The sequence below is a fragment of the Photinus pyralis genome, unplaced genomic scaffold (assembly GCF_008802855.1).
Source record: "Photinus pyralis isolate 1611_PpyrPB1 unplaced genomic scaffold, Ppyr1.3 Ppyr1.4_LG7, whole genome shotgun sequence".
NCBI classification, from domain to species: domain Eukaryota; kingdom Metazoa; phylum Arthropoda; class Insecta; order Coleoptera; family Lampyridae; genus Photinus; species Photinus pyralis.
Genome location: NW_022170738.1, coordinates 10,620,957 through 10,633,166, shown reverse-complemented (window position 1 = coordinate 10,633,166; position 12,210 = coordinate 10,620,957). Strand labels below are relative to the sequence as shown.

Here is a 12,210-nt window from a genome sequence, read left to right as displayed (position 1 = left end):
GATAAGTAAAAATACCTTGAGAAACCTTGAACTTTGAGGAACGCCCGTCCTTCACCTATAACCATTTGTGTGGTGTGGAGGGGACGATTTTCTCTTAAAATTGTTACTTCCTAAACACAATGAGATGAGAATGTTTATTTTTAATTAGGCAGGTACAAATTACATCATTTTATAAGAATTTCTATGTCATTTTTAACTGGAAATACTGGTTTTACATTTACATCTAGCAATTTTCTCATAGTTAATAGTGTAGGCAATGGATGAATTTTGTGGTGAAACGTTCTGGGTGAGTGCTTTTGGTTGTGCCATTTTATTTCTAAATTATTGATCTTTTAGAATTCCTCGCTGAGCTGGAACACCACCGAACCCGATTTTACAGAATGCTTCCAAAAGACAGTGCTGGTGTGGATTCCGTGCGTTTTCTTATGGATTTTTACCCCATTCGAAATTTACCACATGGTCGAGAACAAAAACCGAAACATACCCTGGAACTACCTCAACATATCAAAACTGGCAGTAACACTTATCCTGACCTCACTAACTTGTATTGACGCTTTAGCTTTGAAAAAGATAGTCGCTCAAAAATTAGTTTACAATGTTGAGATATCGACACCGATAATAAAAATCGCCACACTGGTTTGTAACGAAAGCTCCCAAGCGTGCGCTGAAATTGTCATTTTAGATATTGGCAAGTGCTTTGGTTGCATTTAACCGTAAGCATGGTGTTCGCACGTCGGGAGTGCAATTCATATACTGGCTTCTACAGGCATTGTGCGGAATACCAGAGTTTCGTTCAGAAATTGCCAACGATCATTACAATACAAGCTATTTAGCGTTCTATCCGTTAGTACTTGTAATGCTGCTTTTAAATTGTTTTGTCGACAAACCGGCTGAATATAGTCGTTGCCCCAATTTAAATGTAAGCAAACAATTTCTAGAAATTGCTCTTACAATGTTTTTACAGCACCCTTGCCCTGAAGAAGGAGCTGGCTTTTTATCTCGTATGCTCTTTCAATGGTTTGATGTAATGGCGATCAAAGGTTTTCGAAGATCATTAAAAACTGAAGATTTGTGGAGTTTGAGACATGGAGACTTCGCAAATGAAGTTTATACCAAGTTTGATACTTACTGGCAGAAATCTGTAACAAAATCCAGTGTGTAAGTGGTGACCCTTGAATTTTCACATTTTATATCTGTGATACACGGGCATAAAGTATCACCATAGTAACTTATTTTAGTCCGGGAAATAGAGACTGAAAATGGGCCACTTCGTGCAAAACGAGAAGTAGTTTCAATTTTTTTTGCATGTCATCGAAGAACCCCTTGTGCTTCCCCCGTACCACCCTTAAAGCCAAAGAAATTTGGTTGGTTTTTTAGTTTTTCAATCATGATATCTTTTTATAGGTTCACTTTATAAAAAAATATTGTTATCAGAAATTGTAGACTATAAAATTCTACACTACTTTTTTGTGAAATGTTTATTAAAAACGATATAGAGCATCAGAGTTGCTTATATTTTTAAAAATTCTAAAATTTGTATGTAGATGTTTTAATCAAATTGTATACTTTATCTCTATAATTCAGAGTTATGAGAAAATATCTTGAACCTATCGTGGTATAAATCCCCCTACGCTGCACTCTTACCAAAAGGGATGCATAATAATTCTACTTTCAAATTTGAATCACTGTGAGATTGTAGCGTTTCAAACAAAAAAATAATTATCTCACTCCTCCCACGGTAGGAATAGATATTTAAAGAGGATTTCAAAATATATGTAATAAGCGTTGTACTCTCTAACTTATCAATCGCCACAAGAGCGTTAAAATATCTATTCCTACCGACCGCGGGGGGGGGATAAAGCTGAACTGAACTGAGACAATTTTAATTTCAAACGTATATTAGAAAGCGCTACAATCTCACAGTGATTCAAATATCCTCACTAGCAAGGGTTGCAGAGTAGGGTAATTTATACCATGATAAGTTCAAGATATTTTCTCATAAAACCCTTAATTATAGAGATAAAGTATAAAATTTGGTTAAAACATCTAAATGGAAATTTCAGAATTCTTAAAAATATAACCAACTCTCAAGCTCTATATCTTTTTTAAAAAATATTTCACAAAAAAGCAGTGTATATCAAAGTTACGTAGAATGTTATGGTCTACAATTTCTGATAACAATATTTTTCCTAAAGTGAACCATTAAAAAGATATGATTGAAAAACTAAGAAACCAACCAAATTTCAGGGGTTTTGGGGATGGTACGGGGGAAGCACAAAAGGTTGGAGGTCGAAAACTTGGATTCTTAACCACCAGATGACTGTCTATGACATGCAAAAGAAATCGGAACTATTTCTCATTTTGCAAGTTAAAACCCTATGTATTCCGCCCTGGATTATTTATCCTTAATGACAAAACAAACAAATATTTGCAGGTCATTGAAAATTAGAAACGTCAATTATTAAATGTCAATACCTACTAACTTACAAGATTGACTTTATTTGAATAGTTTCTGGAACTTCTTCCTCATTCATGATGAATTGAATTATTTAAAATTATGTTTGACGTTTGGATGGTTTCAATCATATTAACAAATTCGAACCCTAGTTCGAACCACACATACTTGATCAAACATAATGAATTATTTTGTAAACGAATATTTATTTTGACGAAGAAAATTATTATAGGGGTGTCCCTAAATTCAGTGAGAATTCTTCGGACCTTATATCACAGCATGCAACTTCTATCTGTAAGGTATAGTAGTAAATTGTCACTGTCATTATAATGTTAAATTAAATCCATCTGTGATGGTTTTCGAAATATCCTTGACTAAATAATGACTAACTTTATTACCAACTAAAAAATCATACATATAGCTTTTGTTATTACAAAAAAAGAAATTCAAAATTTAGTTATGTATTTAGTTTTTAAGAACGACGAGTGTTATCCCACACGGGTTGCCTCTCCCTAGTGTTGTCACCGTCCAATGAAAGTACCTTGACTTAATGGTTTTAGAAACTTCTATGAGTATGGACGAGCAGCTTTTAAATCTGGTTCTACCCAAATTGAATTTGTAAACACATCGGCAAAGAGAAACCTGTCGATACTTCCTTCACTCTTTAAAGCATTTGGTTTGACGTTTTTCTTTGGGGCTTTACTTCGTTTGGCGCAAGATTTGTTGGCGTTTACGAGTCCATTAATTTTAAAGTAAGTGAAGTGACTGAATGTACAATATTAGACGTTTATTTTAGTTTATTACTATCATACATTCAAAATAAAGGCCCACGATGGCAAGGCTTTCTCTACGTCGCGTGCTTATTTGTAGCTGCAACTACGCAGACGCTAATTTTGTCACAGTACTTTTACCGAATGCAAATTGTCGGGTTGCGCGTTTGTGCCTCCCTCACGTCGGCCGTTTACCGCAAGGCACTGCGTATTTCGCAGTTTGCCAAGAAGGACATATCCTTGGGAGAAATAATAAACCTAATGCAAGTAGACGCGCAAATATTTGCAGAATTAATGCCGTACATAAACATGGTGTGGTCAGCACCATTACAAATCCTCATATCACTCTACTTTCTTTGGCAATTACTTGGCATCGCAGTACTAGCTGGCGTGGCCGTAATGATCGTGCTTATTCCCGTAAACGGCGCGATTGTGAAGCGCGTTCAGGTATTCCAGCTGAGTCAAATGCAGAATAAGGACGCGCGGATTCAACTGATCAATGAGGTTCTGAACGGTATTAAGGTGCTCAAACTGTACGGCTGGGAGCCCAGTTTCGAAGGAAAAATAATTAATATTCGCGAAAAGGAAATTGGCATTTTGAAGAAGGCCGCCTATTTGAATGCTTGCATGGCGCTTTTATTTTCCCTAGCACCATTTTTGGTTGGGTTTAAAATAATTTTCGATGGAAATGTGATTTGGTTAATTTTAGGTGGCCCTACTTACTTTTGTGGCATTTGTGAATATTGACGAAGAAAATATATTGACTCCTCAAAGGGCATTTGTTTCATTGACTTTATTTACCAATATGCATTTTTCTATGGGCGTGTTGCCTTTGGTTATCGTTTGGATGGCGGAGGTAAGTTGTAACTCTATAAGTGCAAAGTCAAGTTCCAAAGTTATATTTAAATTTTGTTGTCATGCCAGTGGTTACCCATGTAATAATTTTGAAAAAATTATGTATGTAATCGGAAAGATGATACTCCAAAATTCACGTTGAGCTGTTAATTCATTCCTTTTATGTGTTATAGTTGTTTAGAAAAAATTAAAGGATTGCATATTTTGACTTGTTGACGCAGGTCTTGTGGAGTGTGCAACTCAAAATTCAGGATTTTGGCTACTATAAAAGTGTGGAGAAATGGCATATAGTTTTGTATTACAGAAAAATTCATTACTTTAAAATTGAATCGCTTAGCATGCCACAATAACTCATTTTCCTTTTTATATAACTTTGTAGCTTTGCAGCTGTAGTTTAATTTTACTATCCGAAATGCGGAACATACACAAAGGACTATACTTATATTTCCATTTAATTTTTTCAGTCCTATATTTCTGTGAAACGTTTAAATAAATTCATGAACAACGACGAGTTGGATCCCAATAATGTCAGTCACGATGCTACATGTGGTAACAAAACGTAAAAGCTATTTCCCTATTTTTGTAACATTTTGATCTAGAAGACCCCATTTTGATAAAAAACGGTAACTTCAGCTGGGGTGAAAACTTGACGCTTAGAAACATTAATGTTCAATGTAAAAAAAATTGCATAATGGCAGTAGTCGGTCGAATAGGATCCGGAAAGAGCAGCTTAATCTCTGCGATTTTAGGAGAAATGAATAAAGTGTCTGGATACGTTAATGCATTAGGAACGATAGCGTACGTTTCCCAACAGGATTGGATTCAAAACGCCACAATACAAGAAAATGTGCTGTTCGGCAGGGTTCTCGATGAATCCATGTACAATAAGGTGATCGATGTCTGCTCACTCGAGCAAGATTTTGAAACTCTACCGGCTGGCGACCAAACTAAAATTGGCGATAAAGGAATTAATCTCTCAGGCGGTCAAAAGCAAAGAATCAGCATAGCGAGAGCTATATACTCGCAAGCCGATGTTTACCTTTTCGATGATCCCCTAAGTTCTGTGGACAGTCACGTTGGAAAGCACATATTCGAAAACGTCATTGGTCCTAACGGCATACTAAAACATACAACAAGACTATTTGTAACCCACAATTTGGCGTATTTACCACAGGTTGATGAAATAATTGTACTTAAGGATGGCGAAATATCGGAACGTGGCACTTACCAGGAGCTGCTCGAACAGAAACAGGAGTTCTCCGAATTTCTGCTGCAGTATCTGTATAAGGCTGTTGAAAGTGGAAATGAAGGTTTAATTAAATTACGCACACACTTTCAATTATTATTAATGAGTTTTTTAGCAATGGACGAGGTGGAGCCTTTGTTGTACAATTCACCATTATCTTCAGAGTTGTCACAAATTCCGCTTAAATCTGAACAAAGTAACGCGGAGGAGGTTTCAAAATCTGAAGAAAAGGTAAACGAAGATGCGCAAGCGGATGAGGAGAGGATTGAAGAAGGAAATGTCAAGCTTTCTGTATTTCTGTTCTACTTCAAAGCAGTTGGTGGAACTCTGTGTGTTGCGACAATTATTTTTCACGTTCTTTGCCAAGTGTATAGCGTTGGGGCGAGTGTTTGGTTAAGTATTTGGTCATCACACGAAAATGCTACTCTAAGTGAGCGAGATGTCTACTTGGGAGTTTACGGTGGGCTTGGATTAGGACAAGGTAAGCAGATTTTAAAAAGGTGTTGCTATTTTAGTAACTTTAAAATGTATTAAGGTTTTTTGTAGAAAAATAGTATATTAAGTATGGAGAACGGTAAGGGATTTTTACCGTTCGAAGACAATTGTTTGGAGGAGGAGCGAAGCGACGACTCCAATTATTGTCTGAGAACGGTAACCCTTAACGTTCGACGTGCTTATAACATTTTTTGCGCGATCGAAATTAAAATTATGCAACCAATATAAATATGCACTAAGAAATTAACGAGCAGAATAAATCGAAATGATCGAAGTGGTATGGTGTCAATCTCTAGGTAACCAGTTTATTTGTCAAAATTGAAATTAATAATTTCATAAAAAGGTGCATGTGTCTGATGTAGTTTACTAGCTTTGTACTTCCTTTATGACTTTATGAGCGTCTTGCTATAGGAAACAACAGCACAAATTGTACGTTTAATGTACCTAACAATAATTAAAGATTAAATGTAATGTAAGACTGTTGATTTTTAAAAAGGCGTCGGTAAGTATTTTTGCTGTTCTGTTTTTAGATCGGTAAGTAATTTTGGCGTCGTCGTAATCATAGCAACTGGTAAATTCTACGTACTGTCATGGAAACACCCATGGTAAATAGTCAGAAATGACCGATCGCGCAAAAAGGTTTTTTACGTCAATCAACCGTATTAGTTTTCAATTTTTTGCATAATAAAGACGGAAAATTGGAAAAATAAAACCCGCATCTTTTTCAATAATCTGCGATGCCATGGAATTTTCTTAAACAAAAAGATAACCAGTTACCAATTAGCAGCAGTTCAAAATAGATTTTATAATCGACTTGGTTACTCTCTTGCAGTTAATGGTGACTTATTCGAACATTTATTGTAAATTGTTATATTAGGAAACCGATTTTATAGTAATTTGGTCTTTCTTTATGTTGAATTCGCTGTTCTAAATATAATACTTTTTGATAGAATTTAATTTGTTTATAGCAGACCTTTCATGGCGTGACGGATATATTCGCGTAGTTTTTGTATTATAAAATTCCATGGCATCACAGATTATTGAAAAAGATGAGGGTTTTATTTTTCCAATTTTCCGTCTTTATTATGCAAAAAATTAAAAACTAATACGGTTGATTGACGTAAAAAACTTTTTTCTACAAAAAAACCTTAATACATTTTTGCTCTAAAATAATTTGGGGAGCCAATAATCACATGTTATGAATTTTACATTGAAATCCCTATGAGGGGTTACGCAAGTCACCACCCTGTATACATACATGGGGGGACCAGGCCCATAGAGAAACAAATAAAAAAAGTAAGTTGTCTCTGACCAGACCCCTTTGTTTCAGTAAAGGGAGTTTCTATTGTAATTAAAAAAATTTGTAACGCTGGACTGCCATCACTGTGAATAGCTTATGCTACACAAACGCGTAGCGAACTTAATTATTTATGTACAAATGGGCATTATATATGAAAAGAAGTGTCAAACCAACCGTGTGATGGTGTTGTACATATGTTTGCCTTATAATTCGAGTCCAGTATTGTATGGTCAAAGGAAAAACCATGACTGAATGTTGTGTTTCTTTTCAGTTCTATCGATGTTTCTGGCTGCTGTCACTTTGTACATTGGTTGTCTTAACGGCTCACAAACACTGCACAATATTCTATTAAACAAAATACTTAGAGCGCCAACCAATACATTTTTTGACATCACTCCACAAGGACGAATATTAAATCGGTTTTCCAAAGACATCGACGTGCTAGACAATACCTTGCCGTTGGTCATTAAGGGTTGGTTTAACTGTGTGTTATCAGTAATATATTTAAATATGCAAGAATGCAAAGTCTAAATATGCATTTTAGGTGCTAGCAATTTTGTTTATCGTTAGCTACACAACACCAATTTTCATGGTGGTGATACTACCAATTGCGATTGTGTACTATTTCATACAACGATTCTACATCGCGACGTCTCGTCAATTGAAACGCCTCGAATCCGTAACAAGATCGCCGATTTACTCGCATTTCGGCGAAAGCATAGCTGGTGCGTCTACTATACGCGCATATAAAGAGTCCAAACGGTTTATTAAGGAATCTGAGTCGAAAGTAGATTGCAACCAAACATGTAATTTTCACAGTATCATTGCAGAAAGATGGTTGTCTGTCAGATTAGAAATCTTGGGGAATCTTATTATTCTATTTGCAGCTTTGTTTGCTGTACTTAATGAAAGTCAAGACGCCGGCCTTGTTGGGCTGTCCATTGTGTATGCTTTACAGGTAAGTGAAATATAAAGAATTTTGCACTGTTGTTACACCACCAATGGAGTCATAGATAACAGCAAGAAGTAGTTACTCCTAGATGGTAGATGAAAACATATCATTTTCTTCTAAATCGTTGACAGTGGTGATGTGATGTGGGATTTTTTGAGAGATTTTGTGACCCAATTAATTCAAGTTCCTAATTATTTAGACTAAATCTTTCTTGAATAATCAGTCCTATATTTTATGTAATTTTTTAATATAATTAAATATTGCATGGGATTTTGCATTTTGGCTTTTGACATAGGTACTTCTTCTGGTCAAAAATGGACAAATAAAGCTCTGAAGCGCCTTTTGAAAGTTACCCACATTGTTATATATGCTTTCGGAAGCTGAGCATCTAAGAACTTTCCATTGCAATGTAAAGCGTTTTGGAACCTTTTTGTCTATTACCAGATCTTTCTATGCTACTCGGCACTGATACAAACCTGGAAACTCTGGAAAAAGACTTGAGACGCTTGAAAAAGCGCTTGTCGGACACTGGATAGTATCATACTTTTTTATGCTCTACTAGTGCTTTCTGTATCTTTCCCAGAAATTCGTACGCTTGTCTTGCTCTACAAAATCTGAAAAATACCGCAACATGGCTCCAAAGAGTCGTTTAAACTATTTGTATTATACATATCGCTTAAGATTTGAATTTAAAGCAGGATTCCTATGAAATTTGTTTCTTAATTCTACTGTAAATATTAACATTTCTTAATTACTAAGCGTTGACACCGTTGCTGACAGAGGGTATCTCCTTTTCCGTTACATTTCCATAACGCCACATACCACATGTAGGTATACCTATATTGTAAATAAATCAAATACGCTTATTTTGCTCACACTGCCGCTAAAGCCCTTGTGGCTTTTTTTCTCTTCTGTTTTGCGTTGCAAATGATTCTCAGGCTTTTTTAACGCTTTTTCGCGACATATGTAAGTGGGATTGATTATGTCGTAGAGGCATTAGCCAGAATTTTTTTTAACTTTAGATTTCTCCTCCCCGCAACACTCAAGCCCCATATATGCATGTCTAGAAACGGCACTAAGAGCGTATATAACAACAGTGGATAATTATCTTCTTAGTTAAATACCCGCACTATGCAGTTAACTTTTCCTTGTAGATTACACAAAGTCTGAATGCGTTAGTAGTGATGACTTCGGATATCGAAACGAACATAGTATCCGTTGAACGCATCAAAGAATATGGCGAGATTGTGCAGGAAGCCGCTTGGGATACCACCAAACAAATTGTACCGGAGTCGTGGCCGGGTCATGGAGAGATCATTTTTAAGAATCTCTCAATCAGATACAGACCTGATTTAGATCTATCCCTATCACAAATAAATTGTGCCATAAAAGGGGGGGAAAAAGTCGGAATCGTTGGAAGAACTGGGGCAGGAAAATCAAGCATGACGTTATCAATATTTAGGTACCTATACTTACGAAAGGTGCAACTATGTCACTTACCATGTAGCTTACAGAATAATTGAGGCATTTGAAGGAGAAATTGTGATTGATGGTATTAAACTCTCTGATATAGGCTTGCAAACCGTGCGATCACGTCTCACCATCATCCCTCAAGAAGTAGTGTTGTTCGCAGGTTCGCTCAGAATGAATTTAGATCCTCACGATAAATATACCGATCTCGAAATTTGGACTGCCTTAGATCAGGCTCATCTCAAAGGACACATTGAAGGTTTATTATTCAGATAAACATTTTGTGGGTACCTAACTACATTTGTTGCAGATCTGCCAGCGGGACTCAATCACGAAGTGAGCGAAGGTGGCGAAAATTTTTCCACAGGACAGCGACAACTTCTGTGTTTAAGCAGGGCATTGTTGAGGAAATCGAAGGTGTTAATTTTAGATGAGGCTACCTCCGCCGTTGATTTAGAAACAGACCGTTTGATTCAGCAGACCATTAAAACAGAATTTAGTGACAGTACGATTCTTACTATCGCACATAGGCTAAGCAACATTATTAATTCGGATAGAGTTATTGTTTTAAACAAGGGTTATATTGTCGAGTTTGATTCGCCCTCTGTTTTGTTGCAAAATGAGAATTCCTCTTTTTATGGCATGTGTAAAGATGCAGGGTTAGTTTGATATTTTTGTGGAATTTGAGAAAAATTAAACATGTAGTCTATGAGCATTCATTTATTACAGCAACACAAATTCCTGATGACAAATTTGAATGTATGTTAAGGTAATTAAAATTGTTAACGATTTTTAGACTGGGTACAACTTGACTTGTACATTAAGGATCTGCCATACCTACTTAAATCAAGTAGCAAAAGAACTAGCTCAGCAAGAGGGGGGTTATTGTAATTCTAAAAGAATTGCGGGAAGAACTTGTCGGAGACATTTGCTGAAAGAGTTATGTGTTTGGGTGAAGAGAAGTACCCCAACATTTGGAAGAAAAGTATTTTGACTTTGATCGCAAAAAGGAATTCGGTTTTCCACACGATCAGTTTACACTTTTGCAGGGTTTCAGCCAAAGCTATGCTCTACCAATCCCAACTTTCCTTATTTATTTTTCAAGATTGCTACATACATATATAAATCCTAGGGATAGAATACACCTTTGCATTCATTGGGAAATAGCAGTTTGGTTTTACAAAGGTAACCTTGTAGAGGTACCGGGCGTAGACAAAACGCCAACTTTTTAAGTTTTATTTGAAAAGAAGTGGTTCATAGTACAAGAATTGCTTCTTCTATATGCTTAAATTACGCCAACATGCTTGTATAGTTTTAATACATTTAAAAATCTTGAGAATGGTGTATTAAAAATCGCTTGGTGTTTAGAACCACATTTAAGAACATGGTACATTCCTTTTACACCAACATACTTTGGTAGATAAAACTATTTATTACAACTAAAAGATATTCCATTCACATTAAACAGTACTTAGGTAATAAAACATTAAATAATAATATTGCATCTTTATTCCTAACACTTTATAATTTAGATTAGAAAATAGTGTGTTATGATCCCAACCCATAGCTTAAATCTTCCACCTTTAATTTCGCCGTTTTCGTTGAGATTCCTCCTATTAAAAAATTACAATTGGTAACGAGATGAATCACCACAAATCGTACTTACCTTATTTGTCAAGATAACAAGTAAGCGACGGAATATTCCAATAAAGTCAACAAACAAGTCCAAAGAATGAGTAACAAAATCCTTATTACCGTTACGACGTTTCTCAATTATTAATTGGGTATCGTATAGCACAAATCCACACATAAGCAGTAATCCTAGATATAAATTGGCCTGATACAAGATGACCGATCCAAAGAAGATATTAGCGAGTGCCATTATCATTAGCGTGTTCAACATAGTCAATAAAGTACCACCTAAATATAACCAATAACCTCTGTCCGCAAGCATAGCACATATAGAAAATGACACAAAGACCAAGGATGTGCCGACTAAAGCGGTTATAATGATACTCGGGTCCACAAGTATTACATGTTCAAGAAGTGGACCTAAGCCAACTCCACTTAGTCCGGCAAAACCCAGTAAATATCCCACTCTTAGTTGCAATTTCTTGCCATCATCATCGGGTGTCGACATTAATAGGGCGAAGAATATCAGCGCACCAATTGCAGAAATGAATCCTGCTTGTAAAATCTCGGTGAATAAATGGACGGAAGCGCCGACAGCTGCCGCCATCGTCGACATAGTGAGACAAGCATAAACATTCTTGAGGTGCTGTCTGACTGGAGGTTCCCTATGGAAATTAACAGAAGTGATAGTAGCAAATTGCGAATACAATTTTGTTTTTAACACTTACAATCTATTTTCGAAAGAGTTGATAAACGACGTAAGGGTCGGCGCCATGATTGAAATTTTGGGCAATTTCACAAAAACAACAGAATCGTTCACCGCCTTTAACGATTAAACTATTTGGTCTTTCGATAAAGTTCCCTGACAACGACGTTCACTAAAACCTTATAAATTGTTTCTGTTTCTGCGCCACTATTAGGACAAATATTTTTAGAACGTTCCAGATTAAAGTTTATCGTAAATGACGTAAGCGTGAGTAAGAACTAAGAAGATGATGGGACTCTCTTTGATTGGGTGAAAATGACAGCACATTA

The 12,210-nt window shown here is 36.1% G+C and overlaps 2 protein-coding genes across 5 annotated transcripts; one reads left to right on the top strand and one right to left on the bottom strand.

Annotated features, from left to right (window-relative positions):
• The first annotated feature begins 99 nt into the window (after positions 1-99).
• LOC116175681 (multidrug resistance-associated protein 1-like) lies at positions 100-10,256 on the top strand. 4 transcript variants are annotated; one of them, XM_031493920.1, is made up of 15 exons: positions 103-286; positions 337-636; positions 683-919; positions 965-1,158; positions 3,016-3,207; positions 3,252-3,885; positions 3,935-4,081; positions 4,545-4,629; positions 4,683-5,390; positions 5,442-5,807; positions 7,393-7,616; positions 7,666-8,079; positions 9,228-9,535; positions 9,588-9,802; positions 9,854-10,256. In XM_031493920.1, the coding sequence occupies exons 1-15, from the start codon at positions 257-259 to the stop codon at positions 10,210-10,212; spliced, it is 4,413 nt and encodes a 1,470-aa protein (XP_031349780.1). In that variant the 5' UTR covers positions 103-256; the 3' UTR covers positions 10,213-10,256. The 4 variants fall into 4 exon arrangements, 3 of the variants coding, with proteins under 3 accessions (XP_031349781.1, XP_031349780.1, XP_031349779.1); XM_031493919.1 differs by having other exon boundaries at positions 4,680-5,390; XR_004146339.1 differs by lacking the exons at positions 9,588-9,802; positions 9,854-10,256 and having other exon boundaries at positions 100-286; positions 4,680-5,390; positions 7,666-7,958; positions 8,009-8,079; positions 9,228-9,364.
• A 509-nt stretch (positions 10,257-10,765) lies between these two features.
• LOC116175683 (bax inhibitor 1) lies at positions 10,766-12,169 on the bottom strand. The gene is made up of 3 exons (XM_031493922.1): positions 11,904-12,169; positions 11,210-11,840; positions 10,766-11,156 (listed from the first exon to the last, which is right to left on the bottom strand). The coding sequence occupies exons 1-3, from the start codon at positions 11,948-11,950 to the stop codon at positions 11,127-11,129; spliced, it is 708 nt and encodes a 235-aa protein (XP_031349782.1). The 5' UTR covers positions 11,951-12,169; the 3' UTR covers positions 10,766-11,126.
• Between the last annotated feature and the right edge of the window lie 41 nt (positions 12,170-12,210).

Coding starts and splice junctions, on each gene's coding strand:
- LOC116175681 (XM_031493919.1), top strand. CDS start 257: ATGGATGAATTTTGTGGTGAAACGTTCTGG. Junction 1,159..3,015: donor TCTGTAACAAAATCCAGTGT/GTAAGTGGTGAC, acceptor TAATGGTTTTAG/AAACTTCTATGAGTATGGAC. Junction 7,617..7,665: donor GGTTTAACTGTGTGTTATCA/GTAATATATTTA, acceptor TATGCATTTTAG/GTGCTAGCAATTTTGTTTAT.
- LOC116175683 (XM_031493922.1), bottom strand. CDS start 11,950: ATGGCGCCGACCCTTACGTCGTTTATCAACTCTTTCGAAAATAGATT. Junction 11,841..11,903: donor AACTCTTTCGAAAATAGATT/GTAAGTGTTAAA, acceptor TAATTTCCATAG/GGAACCTCCAGTCAGACAGC. Junction 11,157..11,209: donor TTGTTATCTTGACAAATAAG/GTAAGTACGATT, acceptor ATTTTTTAATAG/GAGGAATCTCAACGAAAACG.